This window comes from Charadrius vociferus, unplaced genomic scaffold (assembly GCF_000708025.1).
Source record: "Charadrius vociferus isolate BGI_N301 unplaced genomic scaffold, ASM70802v2 scaffold356, whole genome shotgun sequence".
NCBI classification, from domain to species: Eukaryota; Metazoa; Chordata; class Aves; order Charadriiformes; family Charadriidae; genus Charadrius; species Charadrius vociferus.
In genome coordinates this window covers 2,606,011-2,633,903 of record NW_009648717.1, presented here as the reverse complement: position 1 = coordinate 2,633,903, position 27,893 = coordinate 2,606,011, and the positions used below count along the sequence as shown (strand labels likewise).

The following is a 27,893-nucleotide window of genomic DNA, read 5'->3' as shown; positions in this document are numbered from 1 at the left end:
AAAACATCAGAAGAAAGATGGCAGCATAGGACTAAAATCAAAATACAAACTCCCATTTTATACCTAAACCATAGCTATTTTAAAAACAAGAAACAATTCTAGAAATACAAAACCCACCACCATGTAAGACTGCAATTGAAAGGCTGCAATACATAGTCTGAATCCTTTTGTTGGATATGCAGAAATGAGACGTGCCACATATTAAAACAGATTTATGAATAAACACGTTCCTCTATTTAGACTCAAAGCTTTGGAGAGAAAAGCTTGTTTCTCTTAACTTCAGAAGCAATCCCAATAGTATTTCTAGATTTTACATGCAATATATTACTAAAGTAAGGGTTCCCATGGAGCTCTGTGCCTAAGAGATGCAATATTTCTCATAGCTATTCTCAATACACCTGATAGACATCAGCCCAACCGTGGTGGCATTATGCAAAAAAGGGGGTTGCACTTAATGCAAACTGCTCCATGATCTGCACAGTCTTAAAATTCAGGCATTTTTATAAAAGCTTTTATTTTTATGAGAATACTAGAGCATTTTCAAGTTCAACTCATTCTTTTTTTATGTGGAAATGAAAGAATCAGTGCAAATTTACACAGCAGAACAGTGACTCAACTAGGAATAGAATCTGCAGTTTCTTGAAACCTAGCATAGTGTTTTCTCTGCCACGCACTGCTCACCACCATGTCTCAATTATTCATGGAGTGCTCTGCATTCTTTATAAAGCTCCATGCTTTAACTGGGAAATGAAACAAAGTAAAGCCATAGACACTGAATAATTTATGACTGGCATCATGTCAGACCCTAAGTGCTGGGGTTAGAAGACAGTCTCCTCACCAGAAAAGGCAGCATATTAAATACCTGCATATTAAAAGGCCAAGACTAACAAGGCCAAAAGCATTCCTCACCTCTTTTAGCCAGTCTCATCAACCACAAAGAGTCCTCATATAAAGATTAAAATTCATGAGAACTTATTCCTTGGAAAACAATTTTTCTAAAGTTGCCCTATTTGCTCTTTGATTTCTCCAGCTATATATACGTGCATTTATGTTTCACGAAACACATCCTGTGCTACTAATCCTGACCGCTTAAGCTAGAGACATGGCCTGCACGACGTCAAATCTGACTTTCCAGGTTTTGAATTGATTGAGGAGGTTCCTATACAGTCCGTATAAATTAGAACCAGCACTTCTGGGAAAATGCAACATGTAAACAGCTTTACACAAGTGAACTGATCTACTCCATCTGGCTACTGTCCCCATTCTGCACAAAAACCCCCCTTCCGAGTAGAAAACGGTCACTTGTCTTTTAAGACCTACATATATGCTCCTCCGAAGCTGAGCTCTAATGTTTACCAATGTCTATATTTCATATACAAGTGAGTATTTAAGTGAAACATTTTTTTTTTGTCAAAGCACTGGACAGTATTGAGGCATCCATTCCACAAGGTAACTTAAAAGGTTCCAAACTTGTACCTGTATACTTGTTTTAAAGCGACATACCCATTAAAGTTAAAATAGATGAGAGGGTGGGGATCCTGGTTAAACTACTTGTAAGGCTGGGTCAAAACTGGATCCAAAAATAAACAGCAAGTACCTATAAGTTGAGTTATTTGCAATTAAATTTGTGAATGCATGTAAAACTGACTTTCTGACTCATCTTCCTTGTTAAATATCCTATTTCCTGTAAAAACACTGTCTCTCTCTTGCTTCTAATTTACATTAGAAAACAAAACCTTCCCAACACTAACCTCTAGCATAATAATTAAAATCAATTAGTTAAAAAACACCAAATAAACAAAAAAACCCACCAAAAGCGCTCTGTATTCATTTAACTGACTTCCGAAAGGAAGAAACTGTATTTAGTGAACTATACAGATGATTCACTCCTGGTTAGTATACACTTCCAATTTACAGAATTTAGATCTAAGTAGTACAAATATTAGATGTGCAGGAACTGCATAATAGCCAGTATTCAGTGTTAATCGTGATACCTTTTCCTTTTTCACAGATGGAAAAAATATAGTGAAAAAAATCTGATGACATGAAGAAATTTGGTTTGCTTAGTATATCGCAAAAACTTGATTAGTTAAAACAAAAATTCACTAAATGTTTTATATTTTTAAGTTTTAAATTAAATAAGCTGACTACTGACTACTAAATTCTAAAAAGGCATTAGCAGCAGAGAGATGTCTCTGTTCAATGTTTTTTTCATGTATAATAGACAAACAATTTGCTCTGAGAAAAGCTTGTTAAGCTTAGCTTGTTAACTTATGAGATGTTGTATTAGAAATTAAATTTATGGCATCACTTAATTTAGAAATATATATAACATTATTTGTATATTTATGTAAATTTGTGTTAACAGCTGAAAGGTTACATTTAAGTATGTTGAACAGCAAAGCCCCAGAAGATTCTGTGAATGAAATCAAGAGTCAACTGAGCTGGCTATATTTTTTAATTGATAAAATTTTCATAAAGAAGTAGTAGTAGTAATTTGAAGGGATAGTGGTTCACAAGATGTGTAAGTGATATGGCATATCACAATAACCACAAATACGAGTTTCTCAGCATTTATATGGAACCAGTTTTTCTATATCATGAAATTATAAGCATTTTCACAGAAGAAAATTCCATTCAGTATCGTTACTTTAAATTTTGCACTAGTATCAAAATGTTGCTTTCTCCTTTCATCCCAGCCCTAGCTCTAAGAGAACATTAATGAGTGAATGAACTCAGGATCTACCCTATCACGATTTATTTTATTTCCAAGTGCCTTCTGTTGTTGCCATTCATAAGGAGTTAAGCATCCTTAGAAAAAACAAATATACAGGAAACAAGCCCTCCGTTTCTCTCTCATCTTACTCACTGATCTAATCTTAATGAAGATGCTTATTCAAGTTTGTTTGTTTTCTTAGCCTGGACAACATGAAACACTGTTTTATTCAACTGCAACACAGAGAAGATATGAATGGGGAGAGGACGCGTTAAACGCAATCACACCCTTCATCTAAATACTTAAGGCAGATAAAAAGACCGTGACAGAGAAGAAATATGGAAAATGTTTACTCCGTTATTCCAGTTCTTGCTGCGTATGCGAGGAGAGAAAGAGAAATAAGAGAAACATTAGAAATAAAATAGGAAATAAAGATTAGAATAATATCTAGAAAGAAGTAGCAAATATGCAAGTTTGTCTTGAGATGTTAACGTAGACAGTTATTTTACTTTAACTTTTTAGCAACAAAAGAAGCATTTTAGTGTAAGTTTTAAGAATGTGAAGACTGAAATACAAATTAAACTGGATTCTGATTATCTAGGACTCGAAAACAACTGTTATTCATCCTCCATATGTTAGCCACATCCAGATGCAGAAGCAGGCTAAAGGTCCACACAATGGCTGTAGCTATAACGTGTTGTTATTTACAACATAAGGAAATACCAAATGGTGGCATTTGGAGAATTCATGCAGTTTTTTCAACTGCTGATACCACCAAAAAAAAAGAAAAACAAAACAAAAAACTGGAATTTCAGTGAATGTTTTATATGCCAAACAACTCAAGCTCTATTCCTATTTAAAAGTTGCTTAATTTGTAAACCAGCCTCAGCTTTGTTCTTAAGCAGAAGATTAGAATCAAGCATCAAAATGTTTTTCTTGTTTCCAAATATTCAGATCTTAAGCCTACTAATCCTTAATCCTACAGTCTCCTTCCAGGGCATGAGATAATCAATTATGGAACACAATGTCCAGAAGACCATTTAACAGCAATGTTGCGGTTTTCTTGTCACATTCAGCTTACTACAAGCACTGGCTCTCCTCTGCTCTACAGGCTTGCCTTATGAAATAGGCTGGGGCAAACTTTTACTACAGATGACGACTGCCACGGATCCCCGGCAGCTTTTTTGTAATATAATCCTTTATGCAACCCAGTAGGTTAGCGAATTTTAACTGTATTTACAATGCAAGTCATACCTCAAATAAATCATAACCCTCGGCTTCCACCCTATCGTACGGCCGGATGATGCCATCTTCGTGAATGAAACGTGGAGGACGGAGATTAGATACTTCTTCAGTTGATTCTGCCACCCTGACATAAACAGTGGAACAGTATTCTGGTAAGCTTTCTACAATTCTGAGTACATTCACCAATATATCTCCAAAAAGTCACCCTTTCACTTGCCACATATCCCACTGACATTTCCTGGGTACCCTATAGATGTAGATAGTAAAAACTGCTAGTAATAAATCCAAATTAACATTAGCCAATTCGACAGCTACAGAATAACTTGGGAGAAGTCTACTCCCACCTGTGGGTAATTTACTAAGGGTTCTCATGTTTATGAACATGCTTGCCAAAGGTCCCCTTGAAACACAAGCAGCCCCTGATGTGCACTGCTAACCAAATTTCAAACTGGCAAGTTTTTCTCTGAAAATTTCAGTGGTCTATCTTTTACAGTAAATTTAAATGACATTTAGGTTTGCATTCAGCAGTACACAAACATACCTCAAAAGTAACATTTACATGATCTTTTAATGACTTTCTAATCAGATTCAAAGGAGAAAATGGACTAGTTATCATCTACCTGAACTACAACACAGTAATTTCCAGAGCTCATCATAAAATACACTGATTTCATCACAGGCTACTAGATATCTCTCAACCCCATATATCCTGCTGCACATTGTATATAACACAAGTAATTGTGTGTCACTACTGGACCACTTTATCACCTGGTATCCAACGTACAGACAGTACTTCAATACTTCCTTTTGACATTTTACCTTTGAATTCCCTGGAAGGTACTGCTTGCCATATCTACGATGCCACCTGTCGGGCGGGCTACCGCTCCTACCAGCCCCTTTCCAATTCCTTTAAAGAATCCAGCTGCACCTTCTTTTTTAGCCCCTTTAAAAGAAAGGGTAAAGAAAAGGAAATAGTTTTAATGACTTACTTGAAGACACTAACCAGAGAATTAAGCCATTAATGCTCCAGGCTGCACTAGAACTGTTTTGTATTGGAAAGAGCCCACAGAAATTGATTATGTACAATCCACTTATTAAAAAAGAGTTCTCTGTGAAGAGTCAGACATCACTTCCTTGCCTGTTCAGACACGTTGCAGTTCACTTAACACCTTACCAGCCTCCAAAGCCAGCATAACTGAGATGTTAACGAGACTCTCCTCACACTTTCAGTCTAGACTGTAGGCCAATGTATCAGTTTTTATAGGTTCGTAGTAATAACAAAATAACCTGAAGACTCAAAGATGCACAGGTATAATGGAAACTAACTATTCCTATCTGAAAATCACGTTTCCAGTGATACATAACTATGCAAGAGCTAAGACTGTTTAGAAAGCATGTGTTCATCCATCAATAAGAGAAGGACTACATCTCAAAGTATCTTCCCATAACCTATAAAATATAACACAGTAACAACTTCCAACATTTAGATCACTTTCACATGAATTTTAATAAGAGAGCTTTTCTCTTGGATTTGTTCATCATCTATCCCACTGATAAAGTGACAGTTTCACAAAACCAAATATTGGTCTCAGGCATAAAAACAAATTTGCTTTTTAAGATTTCTCCAACTTTTGGAGTCCCAAAAACATTTTCAATTGGTGTTTTTTAATTTATTACTTTTAGTATCTTTATTCTGGCTTTAAACAATAAATCAGGTACTACTGCAGGCTTAAAATATATCAAGACGACAAACATTCCTTAATTCATACAAAGGCTGTAAAAGTGGTAAGCCAATAACAGCTACAAATATATTTGAGTAAATCATCTTATAAGGTCACATTTGAATTAGAAATATAAAAATCATCTCGCTAAGCCTTAGCATCCCCACACTTTGATATTTCTAAAAGTTACAAAGTAAATTGGAAAGTATTGGGACAATTTAAACAGCGCAGTGCAACCTTAGTGCTCACCTTCTACAGGTTTAGTGATTATGCCTGTCACACCTCCAACGACACCCTAAAAAGAAGACGATAATTATATTCCTACTTAGAAACAGGAATGTTATAGTCCAACTGGGCAACAAGTTCTCTCTCATCCTTCATTTTAAAACTTCACTATAAAGTTCAGTATAGGAAACACTGTTTGGCTGGAGCTTTTTGGTTTTGTTTGGTTTCGTTTCCTCACTTTAAATTTTTCAGAAGATTATAACTGAGGAAAAGAAGGTGGGGAGGTGGGGTGGGGGGACGACACCTAAGATGGCTGAAGAAACATTTATACAGGCAAGACAGACTAACAACATTTTTGTACAGTAATCAGTCCTGTAATAATTAAGAATGTCACAATTTCAATACTAACAGGAAGCTGCGAGAATTCCCAGTCATGAGTGAGTGATACCAAGCATTCAAGATAAATTAACATCAAATAACTCTCTGGAAGACTTTAAAGGTCAAGTAGTTCAATGTCACTAAGGCAGAGGAATAAATATCCACTGAAGTAACTACTAAATTTCCAGCAAATAGTATCAGAAACAACTCTATAACGTTTATTACTTACAATGACTTAGAAATATGTTCACTGTTCTTATTCTGAATGGAAACTGACAGAATACAGATCTCATAGTAATTGTTTACATAAGGTTTGTCTCATAGTTAACACTTTCACTAGAAATAGACATGGTCTTTCAGCAACCAGAAAAGGTTCCCGATTTTAGGTTATAAGAAAAAAAAAATACAGGGGTTGCACAGCTTCTATTTCAGAAAAATCTATCCACCCTAATGTAGTACGCACTTTTATACACATTCTACTTGCTTTATGTTCACATTCTTTTAAGTCAAGAAAACCTAGCAGTTTTTGTAAGACCTCAGCGTATAGAAAGCCCTTTCTACTATGCAGCACATGGCCCGAGTTCATAATTCACAGGCTTTAATGACAGAATTGACTGTGAAGTAAAATACGGGCCCAGTTACTTTAATTAGATAACACATTTGTTGAACATGAGTATTTGCTTATTTACAGGAGAAATTTGTTACTTCCTACACTTTTCCTTTCCCTTCAACCTTCAATTACTCAAGTTGGCCAAAAAGATGACCTCAAACACCGAAGCTGATACACTATACTGAATCTCCTACGAAGCGACTGCCTGTTTGTCTCTTCTGTTTAGTTCAGGAACTGATAAAGACGACATCAAACATGCTTGCATATAATTTTCAAGCATGCATTAAGAGTTGCACATCATACCCTCAACTTCAAATTCCTACCCGTAACAAGCCTTTTCCTCCTTTGGCCAGACTGTCACCAAAATCTTTTGGCTGCCGACCCATTTCCTCTCTCCGTTTCTGCTGAAATTCTTTATCCATAGTAATAGCAGCCAAGCCTTTTCCAACAGAACCAGTGATCCTAGACACGACCCCTGCTGCACCACCTGATGAGACAGGACAGAAACAAAAGTTACTGTTCTTTCACAATTTAACAGCAGACAACACACAATAAGCCACAAAGTTCGTAATGATTTCCCTTAATATTCAGTTTAGATATTACGAATTTACACAGAGTGACTACCACATTGTCCATGAGAAAACTCTGGAATCTGGCCTGAAATACAGCAAAAGGTAACTCTTAAATCACTTCGATACATGTTATATAGCATATCGGATGGAACCGTATTATCTCTAATTACTGTAACACACAGCTAAACAAAAATCTAAGGTAACTGTAACAGTAACAGGTCCTAAGAACACTTCTCAGGCTTCTCCAGACAGTTTAGGACCATCCGTATTATTTTCCTTATTCATCCATGGCGTGTTACAAATTGAGTTATACATGCAATGTTTCTCAGTTTGCTTGCTCTGTCTACAAAACAGACATTTAGATGGTCTCAAGTAAGCTAGGCATGAACGATCTGTATCATGAATACTGGCAATAGTATCTGACAAACTCATCAAAAAATTACCATGTAGATATTTTAAAAGTATAACTTCCCCTTCAAAATAATAATAATAAAAAAAAATGTAAATGTAGTCCATGAGTTAACCTAGTTTATTAAAATGGTAATGCTATGATACATACCCACTGTGTGTCCAAGAAGACTTTTAACACCAATTACAAAGCCTTCAGCAAATTCTTCAGGTCCTTGAACAGCACCCTAAAAATGAAGCTTATTATCAATAGCAGAAAAGTAGCCATTTATACATCCATTTCAAGAAAAACTAGCAATTCCATTAGACTGATGAAAATAAGGCCATTTGAATATGTTATGTCTTCAAAGTTAACATAAAACATTACTGCTTGCCTAACACTATAACCCTACCGGTATATTCAGTCAGCCTACTATTCACACACAGTTGAAGAATCGGGAAGGCATACCTGGAATGGCTCATAGAAGAAAGCTTCAACTCCCTCAGACAAGCCTCTGATTAAGCCAAAGGGATTTCCAAGAACGTCTAACCCAAGCACAAGAACATACATCTGTTTCAGAAGCTACATAACGAGGCAGGGGGGAAAAAGCAAAAACAAAAGCAGTATTACTAGCTGGTGCTACACATAGTTCCACGTTAAAAACAAAGGTTGGTAAATTTTTCAATTTACTACCTAAGTAAGGTGTTAGGGTACTCAGGTAAGTATTCCTACTAGAATAAAGACAGGCTTAGGCAAAAGACACAGTATATATATGGCTAACTATTGGAATACTTCAGAGAAGAAAAATATAAATAAGAACAGGAGCAATCACTTAAAATTCTTAAAACACATTTTCGGAACACTTTTGTGTTTACATTTTCATAATGTGTCATCAGATCCTACTTTGGTACTATGAAATAAAAAATTAGTAGCTTTTAGAGTGATTCAACCTTTTCTTTCCTATTTTCTGTAGTCTGTAAGATACTCAAAATTTTACACAAAGGCTTAACTAAATAAGCTTACCTGTTCGCTATAATGTCTAACAACTCTCTTCATCAGTTGGTCTCTCTTGTAGAACTGATATTTAATTTCAAAGAAAGCAAGTCTGAAAGAGAAGTAATTACACTTTAGTTATAGATATCCTTCCTCCTTCTAAACATCCTTCAGAGCGTCCTGAAGCCCTATTCTGTTAAAAAGGAGCCCAAACCCTCCATTTCTGCCTTTCCCCAAAGGCTGATTAGATTTATACCAGAGTCAGTCAGCAAAGTTTACCATGGACCATGTATAATAGCTTTATTCAAAATATATTTTTTAAAAAAAATCTTTATTAGCTTACTTGAAAATAAGATCATCCACATCTGTTAGAGTAGCTCCAATACTCTTCAATAGCAAATTCAGAGAATGGATGGCTATCATTTCTCCCCCCCTGTCTGATGCTTCTCCACCAGAAGCCAGAGACAAACTCAAATGCAACTGTCAAGACAGAATTAGTAAAACAACACAAATTAAGACAAAAGGAGACACACACCAGACAGATTGTGTGGTGCACCTGTAAGGAAACCAGTGGTGAAACAGCAGTAGGCGTATTTTTACTCACTTTGAAGAAATGTACGATTTAAACAAGTTTGCTCAAACTCAAATGGTATTACTTTGGCAATATATGTATTTATTCATATTTCCATATAGAGAAGTGTCAAATTGCCCTACAAGTTTAACTTTTGTTATGTTTACAAATAGGTGGAGCTTAATTCCCAGTACAAGTTAAAATTTATGTTCTGATTTACTTAACTAGCTTGTGTGTATTTTTGCAACTAGTCACTCTTTTGGGGAATGCATGAACATTGGAGAACTGTCATTAATACTGTAAAATGGGATTGTTTAGTGTTGGTAAGACACTTTTTCTTAAAGAAATCCACACACTTTTCTTAAGGCTGGAGAGTGCAACAGAAAATTATTTCCCCTTTCCCTTGTTCACCCCATAACTAATATCGCAACCTTCCGCTTGCTTAAAAGAGTGCATAGCAGTTAACCTGTATGATTTGACTTTCTCAAGATTCCCGATTTTCTTTCTTGCCTTGTTCCAAAAAATCTGACTGGTTCAAGAGAGACATGAAGACAAGCCCATGAAAGTGTACTTATTACAATTTGTCATGCATTACTTGGATACCTTCAGGTTTTTATTTTTATATACATTTTATCTAGCTTTCCTCATTATTATATCCATTGACTCTTCCCAGTTAACAATGGTTAAGGGTCCGTTTGCATTCATGGGCAACATGAGCAACTAAGAAAGTTTTCCAACAAAGTATTAAGTTCTAGAGAACATTACAAAAAGCCCCATTAGGAAGAGAGCATGAAGACCTCAATTACACAGAAGGTTGATGTGAGGATTTATTTAATATGAGGAATTAAGAGATCACTGATATCAAGTAGTTTATTAACCAAAAGTATCACTATTGCATACCTTAATTGGAGAAATATGGAAATGCTCAAAGAAGCTTAGCATTGACAGGTCTGTTAAGGAAGCCTCCATTAGTTCAGTGTTAAGCGCATCCACATCTTGCTGAATTAATTTAGTCTGGTTTTGTTAAAAAAAAAAAAAAAAAGAAAAAATTAAACAGAAGTTTATCTCATCGGCGTATATGTAATATAATTAATATTATTATATAGAAACACATGTCAAAAAATATACATATAAATAAACAGCACAAATAATAAACAGTCAAATGTAATAAAACAGTTAGCTAACTGGTTAAATAGCCAACACCTCCAAAACTGCAAATAGATTAATTAATTTTGCATACCAGATTATAACTGCGCTAATATATTCAAGGGTACAAAAAAAAAAATAAAAAAATCAAACCACCAAAAGAAAAAAACTCAAGTACAAAACACAACGATTTATGGTGACTTTTCCATTTTATGCTATCACTTGGTATTCCCTTAGATTCCTCAATCATTTAAGGTATCACTTCTAAATTAATTTAGAAATATTAGTAAGATAACTAACTTCCTGAGGTTCTTTGCAGTTCTGTATTTCCTCACAAAATCAGCGTTTTTACATAGTACATCTGAAGATACAATTCCTAAAAAAAGCAACTTGTACGAATGACTCTCCTATGCACACTAGAACCAAATGTGACCTTTCTGGATACTATCCAACTAAATAAGATGTAATTTAGAGCCATGAAAATCTGTTCCTTCTGCACTATAAAGGCAAGAGACTGTACACTAACAGACAATTAAGTCTGTTAGTCCACTCTATAAATTCTAACCTTATTTTGTCTACCACCCTTAACAACTCATACCCACAGTTGAAACAACTGTGCCATCAATGAATCATCCAAAGCAGAAAAGTTACACATACCCAAGTATCAGCTTCTCAACCTTGCCAATGAGTAATGCTGACAGCCAATGTTTAACAGAAATACCAATGTTTCACTGAAAATTACCTTACCGTGTCCCTTTATTTGCTGTTGTCAAATGCACTATTCACTCATTTAAACTGAAATATTCGGCAAATCACAACACTTATCATAAAGGCCCTGTTCTTGCAAAAATCAGTTTCTCTCATTTGTTACCCTTTGTCTTTCAGCTTCTGGGTCTGTAGACGGAGTGAAAAGTTCACTAAGTGCTCCTAAAAATCCTTGATCAATTTTCAGTGCCATTTCCTGGATTAGAACCATGAAGTACCTAAAATGGGAAAACCAAACCATGTATAATTATAGAAGCTTAAGTTAAATATCACATGCTTACCCTACATAATTGCAGTTTTGTTATGTAACGTTGCATATTGAGACTTACAATCTACAGTATCAACTGCCTATTTACAGTTAGAAGAGCTTACCAGCCTCAAAGTCATACATTACTTTAGTTTATTCATGTCTTAACACTTTCAAAATTTATCTAAAAATATTAACCATCATCAAATATTTTTTATATTCATACTTTATGATTCCACATGCACCATGGATGACATCACCTAAACAACATATTTATTCCTCTTATCCAAGTGCCTCTCTCCAAAAGTCATGTTAATGAATATTTATTTTATTAAAATTCACCATCTTCAAATATATCCACACTCACTGGCTACAGATACTTGCATTAGAAGCCATCAGGGTAATGTTTTTTTTCTCATTTTTAGTACAAAAACTCAAGACAGACATATTAACTAAAGAACATACATTTCACAATACATGAGCTGTCTGTTGTTAGAGCACCAAATAAACCCAGCAGTGTAGAGCAAACGGGCAGACATGCAACTCTGATGTTGTATTGTAAGAGGGAAATAACTCTGATTACTAAGAAATTTGCCTAGTAGTCCCTTCATGTGGTCAGCCCTTACTTTCTAAAATTAAGTTTCCTTTAGAATGATGATTTTTCACTGGAGATGTTTAAAAACTCCATCCAAAGCCACGAGTTGTTTGGATAGGAGAACATGAACTTAAAAACATAGTTCACTTCTAAAACATGTTAAATCTTTAAATTTGTATTACAATACACTGTTAAACTCACTTGAATTGTAGTACTTTGCTGTATTCGTTGAATCTAGTGATAACACTGATGTCAATGAAGGGTTTTGGTTCTAAATAGAAAAAAAATAATTTAAAGTATACATAAAAAATAAATTGCCAAGTTACTACTTTCAAGGCTGAATAAATCTGATAATACTAAAGGCCCTCTCTTACCTGAATCCAAAGCAATCGACTTGGGAGGGGCTACAGGGTGAAATACAACAGGAAACATCGATCCTGGTAACTGATTATCAACCTAAAAAATTATTGCACAATCAAAGACCATTTCCATTTTAGAAGGCCTGAGAAACTTTTTTATAGATTGTGTTTAAGGAGAACGGGGAAGGAGAAAAGAAGAGGATTACTCTGATATTATTTTGGAACGTTATCTATTTAGTTACAAAAGGTCAGATGGTTGGAAGTATTGCACGAGGGATGCTTCCACAGGTTCACACTCACAAAGGCTCATTTAGAGGGTCTGCAGCTGACAGCATACATTGACTGTAATAGTGAAAACTACCTTCCGGGAAAAATAAAAACAAAATGCCAAAGATAAAAGGAAAGAGGAAACTTCGCCACCAGTTGGTCAGGAAAAGCATAAACAGGGTCCTCAATGAGCGCCCTCCCCTGGGGGGCTCTGAAGCGCAGCAAATGGAGATGAAGATGGCAATGATGATGATAATGATTTCCCACCATTATTTTCCTCTAGTACTAGACGCTTCTCACTAGTACCTGCCCGAGCGCTCTATTCGTTAATTTAGCAACACTAATTGTACTGACTGGAGTATTTTAATCAGGCGCAAGTGTTGCACATTCATTCACTGTTGAACTTCCAGGCTGATATATTATTGCATACTATTTTTGAATATTTACATGTTTAATATCTACTTCCGATTAGACGGGTAGGTTTGTACTAAAGATCCCTGAACCTCTAGATACACTCTCTCGAATAATATGTTACCTGACTATATGCAAACAATGGTAAACATTTTTGAAAAATGTTGAGGTTTTTCTTTCTTTATTTTAAAACATCAAAACACCTCGTTTTAGAAATAAACTTCCCACCATAGCACCCTGCCTTACATTAACCCACAATTTGGTGGATTTTTTTCCATACTACTTGCAAAATCCTGGGACGGCAGTTGTGCAGTACTTTTCCATCAACGGAGCATTCATAGCACTTCTGCTACTCTGATGTAGTGAGCAGAGCACCACACATAGAAGTTTTGGAGATGCTTCTTTGTATAAATGAATAGAATAAAAGCCTTAAAGCATGTGTTTACTCTATAGAACATGATGAAAGATGGTACCTGCAGCCAATACAATTGAGCCCGTAAGCTTCTTTGGTGAGGCGACTGTTTGAATTCAACCTGAATTCCTGACAAAAAGTTGCGTCGGATGCTGCATCTGACTGGGAGACGCATTTCCATTGGAATCTTACTAAAATTCACCTGGAAATGCGAGAAAGCAGAGCTAACTTACAGTTTAATTACAGACATAATAAAACGTTATGTTACTAGTAAACAGACTAGCAAATAAAACCTGCATTTTTTCCTATTTCATGATCTCAGGGCTATTGAATTACTTAATCCAATTATCTGTATGTAAAGTAACAAAACCCACAAGTTAGTCTGATAAGCATATTGTGTTGCAACTTCAGTTGCCCCAAGTGGGAACCTCTGTGTCATCCGAGTAACTATTTCTTCATGAGTTATATATTACGCTGGCATAATTAAAGATATTAATGTGCAGCTGATTACTTTTCCAGCTGATGCTTTTACCCTGATCCTGAAGCATTTAAGTTATGAGAAGCAAAAGGAAAAAGCTCTCCTTTATTCCGAGTCAAATGTAAAGACTTACAGATACAGGGTTTGATACCAGCTACTTTAAATGCACTACTGCAACATACAATACCTAAGTATTCATACAGCTGAGGGTATATATGTTTTTCAAATGAAAGGACGATGTAGAAAACAAGCCTGATTATGGTACTACAAAATGCCTGTATTTTGCTTAGTCATTTCACCACACTAAATTTGCATGTGGAATACAGGTACGTATGATTACTGTCTGAAAAAGCTCAGGTAAGTGAATTAGTTTCAAGAGCCTTTGAATGCTACAAGCTGCTTTATCATATTAAGTCATGGGAACTACAGCTTCCTAAGAAGTTAAAACCAAGATTTCAGCAAAGAAGTTACATCAATGAGACTATGTTCATAACTAACACACAGATACAAAGCAATCTTTTCTACCACACAACAGTAAAATCCTTTGAGACTCTTACTTCATAATGCAAGTCTAGAAAATAGCTCAATACTGCCTCAGCATTACCTCAGTACAGAAACATTCTACTGCATAAAACGTGAAACTATTAAAAAAAAAGCTTGCTTTTTGTTTGTTTCTCTTAACACAGCATCTATCCTTACACAGAAAAACAGAAGTCTGTTTTAACTGTTGCTTATGTTCTGCAATCATTTAAATACCTAAATCTCAAAACATACCTCAGTATTGCTGTCTAGTTTATGCCAACCTGGAGCTTGGAAAGCACTTTTAGAAAGATACTTTTGATAGGCTTGTTCCAACAGGTTTATTTGCTTTTGATTAAATGGTTTCCATTTTTGCCTCGGTTTCAGTTCCCAAACAACACCAGAACTGCAAGACAAATAACAAAGTTAACAATTTAAGATACTCAAACCTTTCTCATGCATGCAAGCCATGTAAAAAGAACTCTCAAAAGACACGTTGTTTTTTTCGTTTTTTTTTTTTTAATAGAAGCTAAAAAAAGAGGCAGTTAAATCCTATGTATTCAAATTGCACACTAGGAATAAAGGCAGAACTTAATTTTACTTAAAAAGGTTTCACTTACAATAAATTCATTTGAAAGATGTCCCTTTCAACTCAACTGAATCGCTAAAATTATACTATGCTGTCACATTTTGATTATTCAAAGGAATATTTAGGCTTCCACGTGCATTACCTAGTAATTCCTATATAAGAGATTTCCTTTTTATTTTCATTGTTAACAAGAGAAAGTCCAAGACTATGGATTGACAAGTTTATTTCCTGATCAGGTTGCTCCAGCTCCTCTGCTTGTCGTGCTTTAGAAACTAATGCAACGTCATCTGTGAAAAGTAGCACTCGTTGGCGTCCATCCAGGAAAGACACCCAGTGTATTTGAGTATTTGCATTGTAAGGGAATTGGCCACATTCATCCTGTGTTGGGGGGGGAAAAGAAAAGTATATAAGTATATTACAGGAGTAAATCTATGATGTTTATAAGCAAGTTTACTGGCACATATAAGGAAAATACTGAGTTCTGGTTTCTGTTTGTTCATTTCACTGCATCATACTGATTTGGTGGCATCTTTTATCCCAACATGTGAAAGAAGTTGTGGCTTGGGATTTTTATCCCCCCCCCCTCCCCTTTTGAAAAGTAGGCATTCCAGTGATATTTGTGGTGAGAATAATATTGGAAATTATTAAGAAACAAAGGCTTTCCCAGCAAAAGAAAAGATTTAGAAATGTAGGTGATGGGGGAGGCATTAAATCATATACCACGAAACAGTAAAACCAGACAATGATTAAGATCCCTGCTCGTATTTGTTATTCTTTATTTGTGAATTTGTGATACAAGACTGAGATAGTTAAAGCCCTTTTATCAAAAACCCAAAGTAATCATGAATGTAACCATATTTATATAGTAAGAAAATCGGTTTCAAAATGATTTTTAAAGGTAAAAAAAATCGACCCAAGGAAGTGCTTATACAGTAAACCACACTGTAATTGGTTAACTGTCAAGAGTTCAGCTGTCAGAAACTAAATCCATTCCCAGTGTACCCAAATCACAAACTTGCTTTCCTGTCCCTACTGTTAGCTAATAGTATTTTCTGTTTTCTTATCTTAACTCTATGCCTAGTCAACAGAAAAACCAAGCCACCTCTGAAGAATTCAGACTTTAGTAAAAGGTGCAAGAAGGCTGCTATTTAGAAACAGACACATAAGGCTTTCCTTAGCCTACATACCAGTTCGGTGAGAAAAATCTTCCTCCATCAATGAGTGTTTCCCCGTTCTTCAATGAAATTCTTGCCCAGTCTTTTCCTGGATTTACCTCTGTTTCTAGTTATAGTTTCCCTCTCCCCACCCACCCACCCCCCTCATTTTCCATCTTGATCATTGTTCTTTTTGCTCCCACTTCACACATTTTCATATTTTAATATTGCATGAGTTACAAACACCAAAATAGCTCTTAGTGAGCAACTCAGAATTTTCTGCTCCATGCAAACATTTCCCATAGGAAGCGAGAGTCACAACAGTCAGATTTTTCTCCATCTTTAGGGAGATACTTAAGCCCAATGCAGCACTGATAGAAAATTGATGAATTATTCATCCTCGTACACTTTATTTTCCTTCTTTCATATCCAAGAAAAACATAGAGAAAATGCAGGCTGGAGTTTGTGTCCAATCCTCCAATTATATTAATCTAAACATCTGAAATCTTGCTACTTGAGAGTAGGCTCAAAAGTCTCTTACAGGACAAGACAGATGCAAAGTTACTGAAAAAGTTTTCTCCCAGATAATTTTCATCTTGTGATAGTCCTGGATTGGTTCAGCATTTACTTTTCCCCTTCTGAAATTTACCTTAAGTAGGTCATGTTCACCAAAATTTTGGGAGTAGCCCCAAATCAATTTTCTTGTTTTAGTTGGATCTGTCCATGCAAACAGGCACACTTGGTTTGGTTTCAACTCCATTTCCTCTTGTAATCCACTGTGGGTTAAAAGATAAGGAGTAAAATGACAGCATTCACTGGTTGAAGTGGTGCAAGCAGACCACAGCGCTATGTACTCCACCCCTCCAGCAGTGAGGCATGAAGTGCCAAGGCTCTCCGCTCCAAACTAGTCCAGCTGCAGCCAGGCTCTAGGCGAACGAAGATCTACACTCCCACTTTATTCTCCCCACTATGAACACTGATTAAAGTAGACAAAATACTTCATTAAAAGAATACAATAAAGAAAAAGGGGGTTTTTGTTTGTCAAGGTACAATAAAAGAGAACCACTTTCTTCACAAAGTATACCCCCTGCTTAAACAACCGATGGTGAATTGCTTCTTTCACATACCTCTGTTTAAATCTGAGAGAGTCCCATGGAGTATGGTTGACAATAAGAGCTGGAGCAGCTCCCTCATGGTAATCCGAGAAGCTTATGACAGTAGAATGCTCAGAAACATTCACATCTACCAGTAAGCCCCCATTCTGGAGACAAAGTTAGACAGAAATTTCAATATTTGTTCTGTGCATAAATTCAAGTTAGAACAGACTAAATTGTTATTTTTAGATTAGTCTTTCACCAACTTCTTACAAATGAAAGAAGGAAGTGTACTCTACATTATCTAGTAACGGTAAACTCAAACACATTGGTCACTGGCTTAAGACAGACACCAGTAGCATCCACAAACGATTTGTTGATTTAATTTAATTGAAAGATCATAATCAAACTCTAACATTTTAAAGAATTACTTTATTTGGCTAAGTTCAGTTAAAAGTATTGGCAAGCATTCCCTTCATTTTCCATTGCAAAACTTAAAGTTATATTTTCAAAACTGCAATCTCCTGCATACTCCTTAAAAATCTGAAAGGCTACTCTAGAAAAATGTACGAAAGTTTTTAAAAGTATGACAAACGTAGTAATAGCGTGTTAGCAAACTGAAGACTGAGAAGAAAACTTCTGTTGATTAAACCTCTAAACAAATCATTGTCTTTCTTCTAATGGCTTTCAAGATCCTGCCTTCTTCCAATATATTTGCAAGATATTTCTGAGATACTTTAAGCACAATTTCTCTCATTCACTTATACTAAGGAAGCACCTCATGCTTTCCCTTTCAGATGGTGTCTTCAGACCGCTTTCTCAAATGTTTGTCTAGTAAGATAAATTGATGCTTTTGCTACGCTGTAATGTCTGGAGAAGAGATGGGAGGGGACACACCTACCTTTGAAAAAGAAAATCTTAACAGATTCTCCAGCTCGCATCAGAGGGATGGGAGAAATCATGTTTAGCACTCTACACAGCAGTAGTAAAACCTCACTACATACAAGACTAGAAAGGATTCTCTTGCAAAGCTGAGCCATCTAATATCTTAGAATAGTGGGGAAAAAAAAACCCACCCGCTATTCTAATAAAGAGCATCAACAGAACACCAGATCATTGATGACATCTTGTTCCAAAAACATTTTTTTCAACCTATTTTAGCAAACTTGGAAAGCTAGATTATCCTCACAGTCACTTTTATTTTAGCTAATTATGATAAGCATTATCTCCAAAGACTTGTCTGAACATGCTACATTTATATGCACATTCCCTGATGCTAGGCTGAGTTCTGAAATAATTACGATTCTATTAATGGAATCAAATCATTTTAGCCATTGACTGTGTTGCCAACATGTATTAGCTTATAAAGAAAACAAGAAATACATTCTATGTTTGGATAACTATTTAAACTAACTGAAGGCACCTAAGAAATACCCTCTGCAAAAGAACAGATGCTAGAGGTGTACTATACCATTTTTAATTTAATAGCAATAGAGCTGTTCAGCTTCCTATAAGCTTGTCAAAACTAAGTCAACTTGACCACATCACACTGCTATGAAAACATTAACAACATTGCAAACTTGATTCATAACCTTTTTCATGCAACAGAATTGAAGTGCAGTGCACCAACACCTTAATGCACAAGGTTTCAATGTTGATGATCTCAGGGAGTCAAGCTTTCACAGGATCACAGAATGGTCAGGGTTGGAAGGGACCTCTGGAGATCACCTAGTCCAACCCCTGCCAGAGCAGGGTCACCTACAGCAGGTTGCACAGGACGGCGTCCAGGCGGGTTTGGAATGTCTCCAGAGTGGGAGACTCCACAACCTCTCTGGGCAGCCTGTGCCAGTGCTCCACTACCCTCAAAGTAAAGAAGTCCCTCCTCATGTTAAGCTGGAACTTCCTATGCTCAAGCTTGTGCCCGTTACCCCTCATCCTATCCCCGGGCACCACTGAAAAAAGACTGCTCCCATCCCCCGGCACCCTCCCTTTAAGTATTTTTAAGCGTTAATAAGATCCCCCCTCAGTCTTCTTTTCTCTAGACTAAAGAGACCCAAGTCCCTCGGCCTTTCCTCATATGAGAGATGTTCTAATCCCCTCATCATCTTTGTAGACCTTTGCTGGACCGTCTTCAGCAGATCCATGTCTTTCTTGAACTGGTTTCCTAAGTTCAATACCATAAGGCTAAAATGGAGTAGTAGGAACAAAGACCACACAAAGTCAGTCTCACCAATTCTTCCAGCCTCAGCAGAGTACCATTATCCTGGGTTTTATAAAGGAAGGGTTTGGATGAGCTTTCATAGCCAACTACTCTTACACAAAGTTCACCAGATGAGTTTTGAGGCCAAAATGGAAGACACTGTAAAACAAGAAATATGCATGACTTTAACAGCTCATATATGTTCAATATACTAAGTCAGCAGTAAAACAAACAGTCTTGTGTGACTAAAACAATTTCAAATGCCTTAGTTCTTACCCCCATATCTACTGATGAACATCGCATCTACATTTAGTAAATTATCTAAACTGAAGGACTTGATTAATTTACCAACACGTGCCATCTGTGCTGTTCAAGTTGCCCTGAAATGTGAAGTATCCACATCATGCCATCAGACATGACAGAGCTTTTATAAGAGAACTGCTTTTTCACTAAGTGACAGCTAGAGACTGGTTGCTTGTCTACAGTAACATTCAAAGAAAAAAAACCTGAAACCTTACCTCTGAAGCTGAGATATAATTCCATTTATTAGTTGGAAAAGAGCCATTAGGACCAATTTCTCCAACTTCTAGTTCCAGAGAAGATTTGTTTGCTATTGTGTAGAATGGAGTGAAGGTAACTATCCTGGTAAGGTTAAAACTGCTCATTTTGATGCTAACTCCAACCTATTGAACAAGGACAATTTGAGCAAACTTCAACACCAAGCTTAAGAGAAAAGTCAGGGTGGAAAAAACGAAAAGTCAACATTACTGTAATTACAAAGGCTAGCACACAACACTCCTGTTCTGAACATCTGCGATGAAACAACCAAACAGCATGCTGTAAAATCAGCAAACTATGCAGCACAATTAACACAAAGGTAAAGAGACAGTTTTTGCTGTAGCATTTTGCAGTTGTAGCATTTGTGGGGAAAATCCAACAGGAATCCCACTACAATAAAGACAACTTAAAATCATCTTATTAGATATCAGTTAAAGAGTACATGGAAACACAACTCCCTACATATCTGCATATTCTTATAAAGCATATTCTGCTTAGTTGTGGAAATGTAGTCTTAGACAAGGCTGCTGAGTGAAGATCTAAACACTTGCAAACAATCGTGAATTCTGAATGCGAACTCTTATTTCCATTATGCGAGTTCACCATTGTATTTACGAACAGCCTAGTACTACACATGTGTTACATAAGCCACATTTACGAATTACAGTGGAACTTCTGTTGGCTGGAAGTTCTGCTGGAAACTACTTGTTGCCAGGTGCAGACTTGAATAGCTGGGGCATAGACATTATTACCCTAGATGTTATATTTTTAAATGTTAAATGTTTAAATATTTCCATGATTTAAAAGCAGCGTAATTAGTGAAACAAAGGCCTTAAGGAGAAAAAGAAGTCAAGCCAAAAGAACCCCAAGAAAGCTCCATAAAACACAGAAACCTATCTTACCAGATAGTCCATGTTATTAGCTGAACATCTGACGCATCCATAGCTTCCTACAGTATCAAGGGAAAAGCTACTGGACCAAGTGCTAGTTGAAATACATAACTGGATCTACACACAAAAAAACAATATGGAAAGCATTCAATAGATTAATTTTAATTTTATAGTTCACTCATTATGGAGTGCAATTATGTCACATATAGCAGTATAAAGATGACACTTAAGTGCTTTTAAAACCTTCTATAAGTTAAGGTAAGATTAAGCATGTAGTATCACTCTTCATATTCTGATTTATTAGTCTGTGCCTGAGTTCTGGGAAAGAAGTTACAGTAAAAGGTAGCAAAATAGAGGAGTCCTCATTGACTCATGTTCATGACAGCACACACATAGATGGGAAAAAGAAGCTACAATTTTATGGTGCTACACAAACTTGAAGAGGGGGGAGGAAATAATCAGAAGAACACCTCTTCAAAATTCTTTCTTCGACCATTTCTTCAACTATTGTTGGGTGAAAAAAGATATTTAAAAGAAAAGAAAGGCCACTTCAGAAAAAAAATCTCTACTACGGTACTCTTCATTTGACCATGTAAATATCACATCAAAACGAAATAAAAACAAAAGAAGTATGTTTAACATAGGACAAAAATGTTTACGTTGTGCATTTCAAATGCAAAAGTACCTAGCTGAGTAAAACACAAGCCTGTGATTGCTCATTATGCAGTAGAGAATGCCTCCACAGGAAGATTCAGCACAGCCTTCCCTTTGACTATAGAGAAAGTCCACACTCTTAATTTACATATCTGCATTAAATTCCTTTCCCAAGTAAACAGTTTTCTGGTAGGGTACCCACTCATTTTTCAGTACCTAACCACTCTATCACCAGCCAGCTTCTGGTCAGGATGAAAGTTAGGCAATAGGATGCAGTGCAAGACATGGGAAAAGTTGCAATAGACTTGGTCTACCTGCTTTCCCTTCTACTTATAATTAACAAGAAGAAAGCAGTAGCCAAATGAAAGCCTACAGATTTAAATACTACCAAAAAAATCCCTAGACAAAAATATGCATGTGGTTTTTCCCCCTTAGAGTAGGATTATAAAACACTAACGCCACAACCACCACCCAAAATAAGCATACCTTATTTTTACTAAAAATGTTTTTCTTTTTAAAGGAAAACAAAACAATATCTCTGTAGTCTGCTGGATGCTTCACATGAGTGTCTTCAGCTCGATACTGGAGAACACGGGAAGTCTTGTTGATTATCCAGTAAGGACTGAACACAGACAAGATCATACGACTTCCAATTCGCCTAGTATGTATGTAAATATCCACTGTCATCACTGTTGCAGAATGGGATGTGAAACACACAGAAAAAAATTCAGGCATCCCATCACGAATTTTAAGATGACCATTCCAGTCTTTGCCTTGATATTTTATCAACACAAGCTCCATTATTTCTCCATTGATTCTTGAATGAAAAACATCTGCAGCACTCCCTTCCGTCAACTCACGGGCATCTGCTGTTCCCTGAAGCAAAATTAAAAGGGGCAAATTAAGTTTTCAATATATAAAATTGAAGTACTTAAAAACCAGCATTTTATTCTCCTCTTGCAGGATGCACGCGTTTCAGATATCTCAGGTACCACATGTCCCAAACTCCAATCACTTTCATTTGGGCCTGATTCTATGAATAATTTGAGATCAACTGCACTTTTCCTGCAGGACAGTAAAGACTGCTTAATTCTGGATTTCAGGAAGGCAAACTAGTTCCAGTGTATCCCCTGTCTCTGTTCCCTCCCTCCCTCATAATTTCCAGTGGATTTTGGCAATGAGTTCTTATCCATATACTTACAATACTGGGTGCAACACTGAACTGGTACTGTGCTGCAGATGTACAGTCAGGACTTTTCCCATTAAAGAACACCCAAAGCAAAAAGCTGGCAGCTGTGCCATACTGTTTGGTAGCACAGCTTTCCTCAGGCATTAGCATCCCACAACAGAAGCTTTCCTGTTTTTTACTGAGAAACAGGGCATTTTACTGTATTGAATAATGGCCAGGCCTGATTAGTCAAGCAATGTGAGGACAATAATAAGCACATAACCATCTACAGGTACAGTGACTTCGGAAATTACTAGTTTCTAGCTCCTCAGTCAAGGCAATGGCACTCCGTTCTACATTCCGAGTAGAAACTCAGAGTGAGTCCGAGTACTGCAGTACAGCGAAGGTAAGGAAAACTGGAAATAGTACCATTAGGATGTTGGACATAAGTGAAAGAAAGATCTAAATGAATGCCACAGCCAGTTATGCGAGTAGGACAAAACAGAACAAATTAGGATGACAGTTCTAAATCATCACACCTTTTCTATTTACTAAAATCACTCAGCTTTCACGAAGAAATACTAGATACCAAAAATACTCAAAGAAGAGGAAAAAAGTCTGCATAGCATCCTGCAAAGAAGTCTTTCAATTTGTGCAAGGGAGACCTCACAATAGTCCTCAGTAAAGAATCTGTGTCCAAATGGAGAGAAGTTGTGTTTTCTACATAGAAGAAAAGTTCCAGAAATTTTAAATACTTTCTCTTATACCTCTCGCTGTTAAACAAAAGATAACTCGCAAAACACAAACAGGATCTCAGAAGAAAGTAAAATAGAAAGAGCAATCCAATACAGGATTCATATTGAAGCAGCAAGGCAGAACTGGCCAGGTACACCCAAATTAAAACCAGAACCAATCCATATAGTCTTACTTAAAATCCAATAAAGGATTTACAAATAAAACGATGACGTAGCTTACCTCAAGTAAATACCTCAACGAGTATGGTAAAAGATTCCTCACAGTCAGTGTAGGGTGAAGGTGGATAATGTAGGCAGGATCCCACTCCTCTCCAGAAGCGGAAATAAAATTTAGTTCATCAGGTATAGCTGTTGAGCTGATTATTAGGGGCAAGAAATTTGTTTCCACGGCTGGGCACTGTAGCAAGCACTTCACTTCATTGCTCCGATGTAGCTCTTCCCTCCAGGCAATATAAGTCGTGGACTCTTTGAACTGACCCTCTAACATTCCTGTTGGTCGAACATATAGATGACACCTATGGGAAGCAGAGAGGTCATGGTACACAATAGCTTTCCATTGACAGCTAACTTCACCCATTTTTAAAGTAATTGCTAACATTCTGAAGGGCTTTTGCAGCACACTAATTACCTAATGAAGGTAGCATTTTGGTTTTTTAGCCCAGTCAGGAAGAGTTCCAAGTGCAAATTTAAGCATCCCCACTAATGCTGTAGTAGTGCAGCAGTCTCACAAAGATTAGCCCTACAGAACAGAAAGAGCGTACCTGTATGAATGCAAAGGAACATGGAATTCCTCTTCTGGCTTGGATATGCCAACTGGCTCCAGTGACTTGGAGTCTCTAGCCAGTTTATAGATTATAAATGGGATTGAGAAATGGTTCTTGATCTAGGATCAAAATGCATAGTTTTCATTACACTTCTATGGTACAATTTTCTAAAGGAAAAATTATGAATGCTAACAAGGGAAAAATAACAGTAAATTTAATTAAACTCCTCTGGAAAACAGATTTCTATGCATCTTAGTAAGAAATGCAATTCTGAAGGAGAATAATATGCAAGCATGTGAGAAAATTATGCTACTTTTAAGTTCCATGAATTGAAAAACATGCTTAAAATGCCAAGATGCATAAAAAGTGTCTATTCCAGCCTCAACGTTGAAGATATTAAAAAGCCAAAAGTTAAAAGTAAAAACCAAATTTTTCATATATCAGGAAGACACACACATCAGAACACAGACAAAAATTCATGTAACAAATTAAGTAAAATACTTAATAATTTGCATTTAAGTAACTTTTTGAAAAAGTGGGATCTCAAAAAAATGCAATAAGGAAGAAAAGCTAAGTCACTCAGAGAAGAGCACTTCTTTCAGGCTTTTGGTCTGTCTGGTTGTTTGTTTTTTTTTACCTGCAGAGGAGATCGTAGAGTAATAACCTTATTTCCTTCTGTAGCATCTATCTGTACAATGACCGAGTCTGAACGATCAACAAGAAGGTTTCTTATGTTGTACAGTCGTCGACCTGGTTTGGCTATGGGAATGTTTACCACTTCTTTATAACCTTGAAGTTCTAATTCATAAAAACATATAAAAGTCTAAATTAGGCAAAACAAATCACATCACCATTTTCTATTTGAACAATACTTTAGCTTCTCTACACTCAGCAACAATGAGGATCAAAGCACTGCGGCAAAAGCAGCTTGAAATGGTATTCAAGCACCACTGAAGGAAAGCTTTAAGGTCAGAATACTCTTGAAGACCATAACTTCAAAATACGGTTTATACACAGCACGATACATACAATGAACAAAGGTATTTGTTGGGCGAGTTAACAAAATGCAACACAACATGATTTTTTATCACGGCCAAGTACTTTTAGATGGGATGGTATGGAAAGGTAAAAACCAGATTATGTAATTAGTAGTTATTATATCCTGTTCTCCTAGAACTATTTTCTGGCAAAGCTCAATACACAGAGAAATTGTAACTGCTCTCAAGTAACTAGGTTACTACAAAAAGCCGAATGGCAGTACGGGTATAAGTAATGAAGATCCTACTTAACAGGAGGTTGAACACACAGGCCTATGTCCCAAGGGTTTACCAACAGACATTGATAGACCATCTGATCTATCAATGACTCCACTAGAATGTCCTCCACTTCTTCCAAATGGGGAGAAAAAATATTGTACTTTTCACTCTGAAAAACTAGACAGAAGGAATTTGACATCTTTTTAAGAAGTCTAGTAGCTGCTTTAATTTATTTTTTTAATTGCCATCAGTATTCAAAAGTAATTTCAACACAAAGTACTTCACCTGCATTTTGATCACATTGAATTTAACCATGTTCACTCCCCCACCTTCCCATTCTCAACATGTCACAATGCACAGTGATCCCTAGCATAATACCTAAATTTAAAGAGAAGACGGAGCTTTCTTGTCGGTACAATGCAGACAACTTTCCTCGTTGGGGTGTTTCAAAAACAGAGTATTCGAGTTCCATGTTCTGACCAATATCTACATGGTTCATGTTTTCTTTTTCACCTGAACCAACAATCCGAAAATTGGAGCTAGGAAGCACTTTGAGAGGAACACCTAGGGCATTTTTCACTATGAAAGGTGCTGTGTCTTTAAAGGAATAGTCAAAAGTGGATGCAGTCCCTTCTGAAAATGCCTGTAATTAACAACAGATATAATACGTCACACATAAATAGCCACAATAACATATATAAAGGCTTTAAAAGACAGTTCCCAGCAACAACCATTTTAAAGAAAAAAGAATATGTATAGCAATACCTATGATGTTATTCCAGAAAATGTCATTATTATTCTGTGATTTGCAGCAAATGTTGATGCTACAATTCGCATTCATGCTTCTCATAACGGAATTCTTTTTACAGTTGTTGGGTTGTAAGAGAAAAATAAGATCGGGACATAGAAGTCCCAAGCACATTCACCATGTATATACTTCATATTCAACCACAACTTATGCTTACAAACATTTGTTTGACTACCTAAAAGCCATGGTAACTGACTGCCAATATAGACTTAGAGGATAAGCAAGTATTTCAGAACTGTCGCTCATTTAGAATCAAAAAAATCAAAAGGCCTAAGTCACATTCTATAAAAATAGATTGATTTAGTAAGCAGAACTTCTTCCCCCCATAAAAAAGGTGGGAAAAAGCCTAGGACATTCGTAAGCACACAAACTATCACAAGAAAAATAGGGAAAAAATATTTTAAACACACTGGACATTCTACTTCTACAGTTTGAAGGCCAATCCTAAAATGTACAATTTTCTCGGTATTCTATTACGGAGAAAAGATGGAAGGGAAGTAAACTTCTCTCAATATTTTCGAAAAAGAATTGTAGGAAATAGTTGTGTTTATTGGAGGGTTTTATTGTCATTAAGCCTGCCTGGGGGGTTGTTCCTTAAGTCCTGCATAAGCACATTTATTCTTCTAACACAGTAATCGGTTCTTTCAAAAGCTAGCACCACCTTTTTGTTAATCCTAAAGGACTAATCAGAGTACACGTCTTCAGCCCTACTAGATAACATTTATCAGGGCTGCAGAACAGTCATTGGCTTGTGACTGCAGCACTGAGAGTTCTTTGGGAAAAAAAAAAAATAATAATAATCAGAACTTCCTCCAGAACCACATAATTCGGCACCTTCTGCCTGTTAGGACAGGCTAAATTACTTACCTTAGCTAAATTATTGAAAACAGCAAGACAACATTTGGATATTGTTATATTCATTGTATCCTTTGAAGAGATGTTAACTGCAGTTTGTGGCTCAGGAAGAATAATGAAATCATCCCCAGGCATCAAACTTCTCTCTTGGACAGGGTTAGTCTTCATCTAAAACAAAAAATTCACTAAGCAATTATGAACACATAGATTACTTTCTCCTGTGTTACAACAAGAAAAAACTTGACCTACACTCAACAATTTCACCAAGCAAAGGAAAACCTACTTTACCTTGTAAATCTTAGATACCTTACACAAACACAGAAATTTTATACCAACATTGAAGGCAAGCAAGTTATTTTCTTTCCTTTCTGTATGTATAGTTACACCTTACATTTTACCCGTGCAATGCACAATTAACATTATTCAGAAAAACCTCGAGATGTCTAAAGACTGATGGTTTCTTTATGTGAAATTGCATAGCTCCCTCAAAGCAACAGCATTCAAAAGGTCAATGTTCTGTCACATAAAAC

At 36.3% G+C, this 27,893-nt stretch overlaps 1 protein-coding gene across 1 annotated transcript in view; it reads right to left on the bottom strand.

Moving 5' to 3' along the window:
* Window positions 1-27,893, bottom strand: part of VPS13C (vacuolar protein sorting 13 homolog C (S. cerevisiae)) — a 135,366-nt gene that overhangs the window by 7,762 nt on the left and 99,711 nt on the right. Inside the window, exons 57-82 of the mRNA XM_009886726.1 lie at window positions 27,376-27,531; window positions 26,079-26,343; window positions 25,082-25,242; window positions 24,442-24,563; window positions 23,901-24,195; window positions 22,244-22,633; window positions 21,116-21,220; window positions 20,174-20,338; window positions 19,686-19,814; window positions 17,489-17,622; window positions 17,011-17,137; window positions 15,350-15,585; window positions 14,874-15,024; window positions 13,683-13,823; window positions 12,547-12,628; window positions 12,374-12,443; window positions 11,437-11,548; window positions 10,320-10,433; window positions 9,192-9,328; window positions 8,879-8,960; window positions 8,324-8,437; window positions 8,027-8,102; window positions 7,219-7,382; window positions 5,932-5,977; window positions 4,781-4,904; window positions 3,971-4,085 (exon numbers count right to left, since the gene is read on the bottom strand). Of these exons, the coding sequence (XP_009885028.1) occupies window positions 3,971-4,085; window positions 4,781-4,904; window positions 5,932-5,977; window positions 7,219-7,382; window positions 8,027-8,102; window positions 8,324-8,437; window positions 8,879-8,960; window positions 9,192-9,328; window positions 10,320-10,433; window positions 11,437-11,548; window positions 12,374-12,443; window positions 12,547-12,628; window positions 13,683-13,823; window positions 14,874-15,024; window positions 15,350-15,585; window positions 17,011-17,137; window positions 17,489-17,622; window positions 19,686-19,814; window positions 20,174-20,338; window positions 21,116-21,220; window positions 22,244-22,633; window positions 23,901-24,195; window positions 24,442-24,563; window positions 25,082-25,242; window positions 26,079-26,343; window positions 27,376-27,531 (3,813 nt within the window). The remainder of the gene's footprint in view (window positions 1-3,970; window positions 4,086-4,780; window positions 4,905-5,931; window positions 5,978-7,218; window positions 7,383-8,026; window positions 8,103-8,323; window positions 8,438-8,878; window positions 8,961-9,191; window positions 9,329-10,319; window positions 10,434-11,436; window positions 11,549-12,373; window positions 12,444-12,546; window positions 12,629-13,682; window positions 13,824-14,873; window positions 15,025-15,349; window positions 15,586-17,010; window positions 17,138-17,488; window positions 17,623-19,685; window positions 19,815-20,173; window positions 20,339-21,115; window positions 21,221-22,243; window positions 22,634-23,900; window positions 24,196-24,441; window positions 24,564-25,081; window positions 25,243-26,078; window positions 26,344-27,375; window positions 27,532-27,893) is intronic.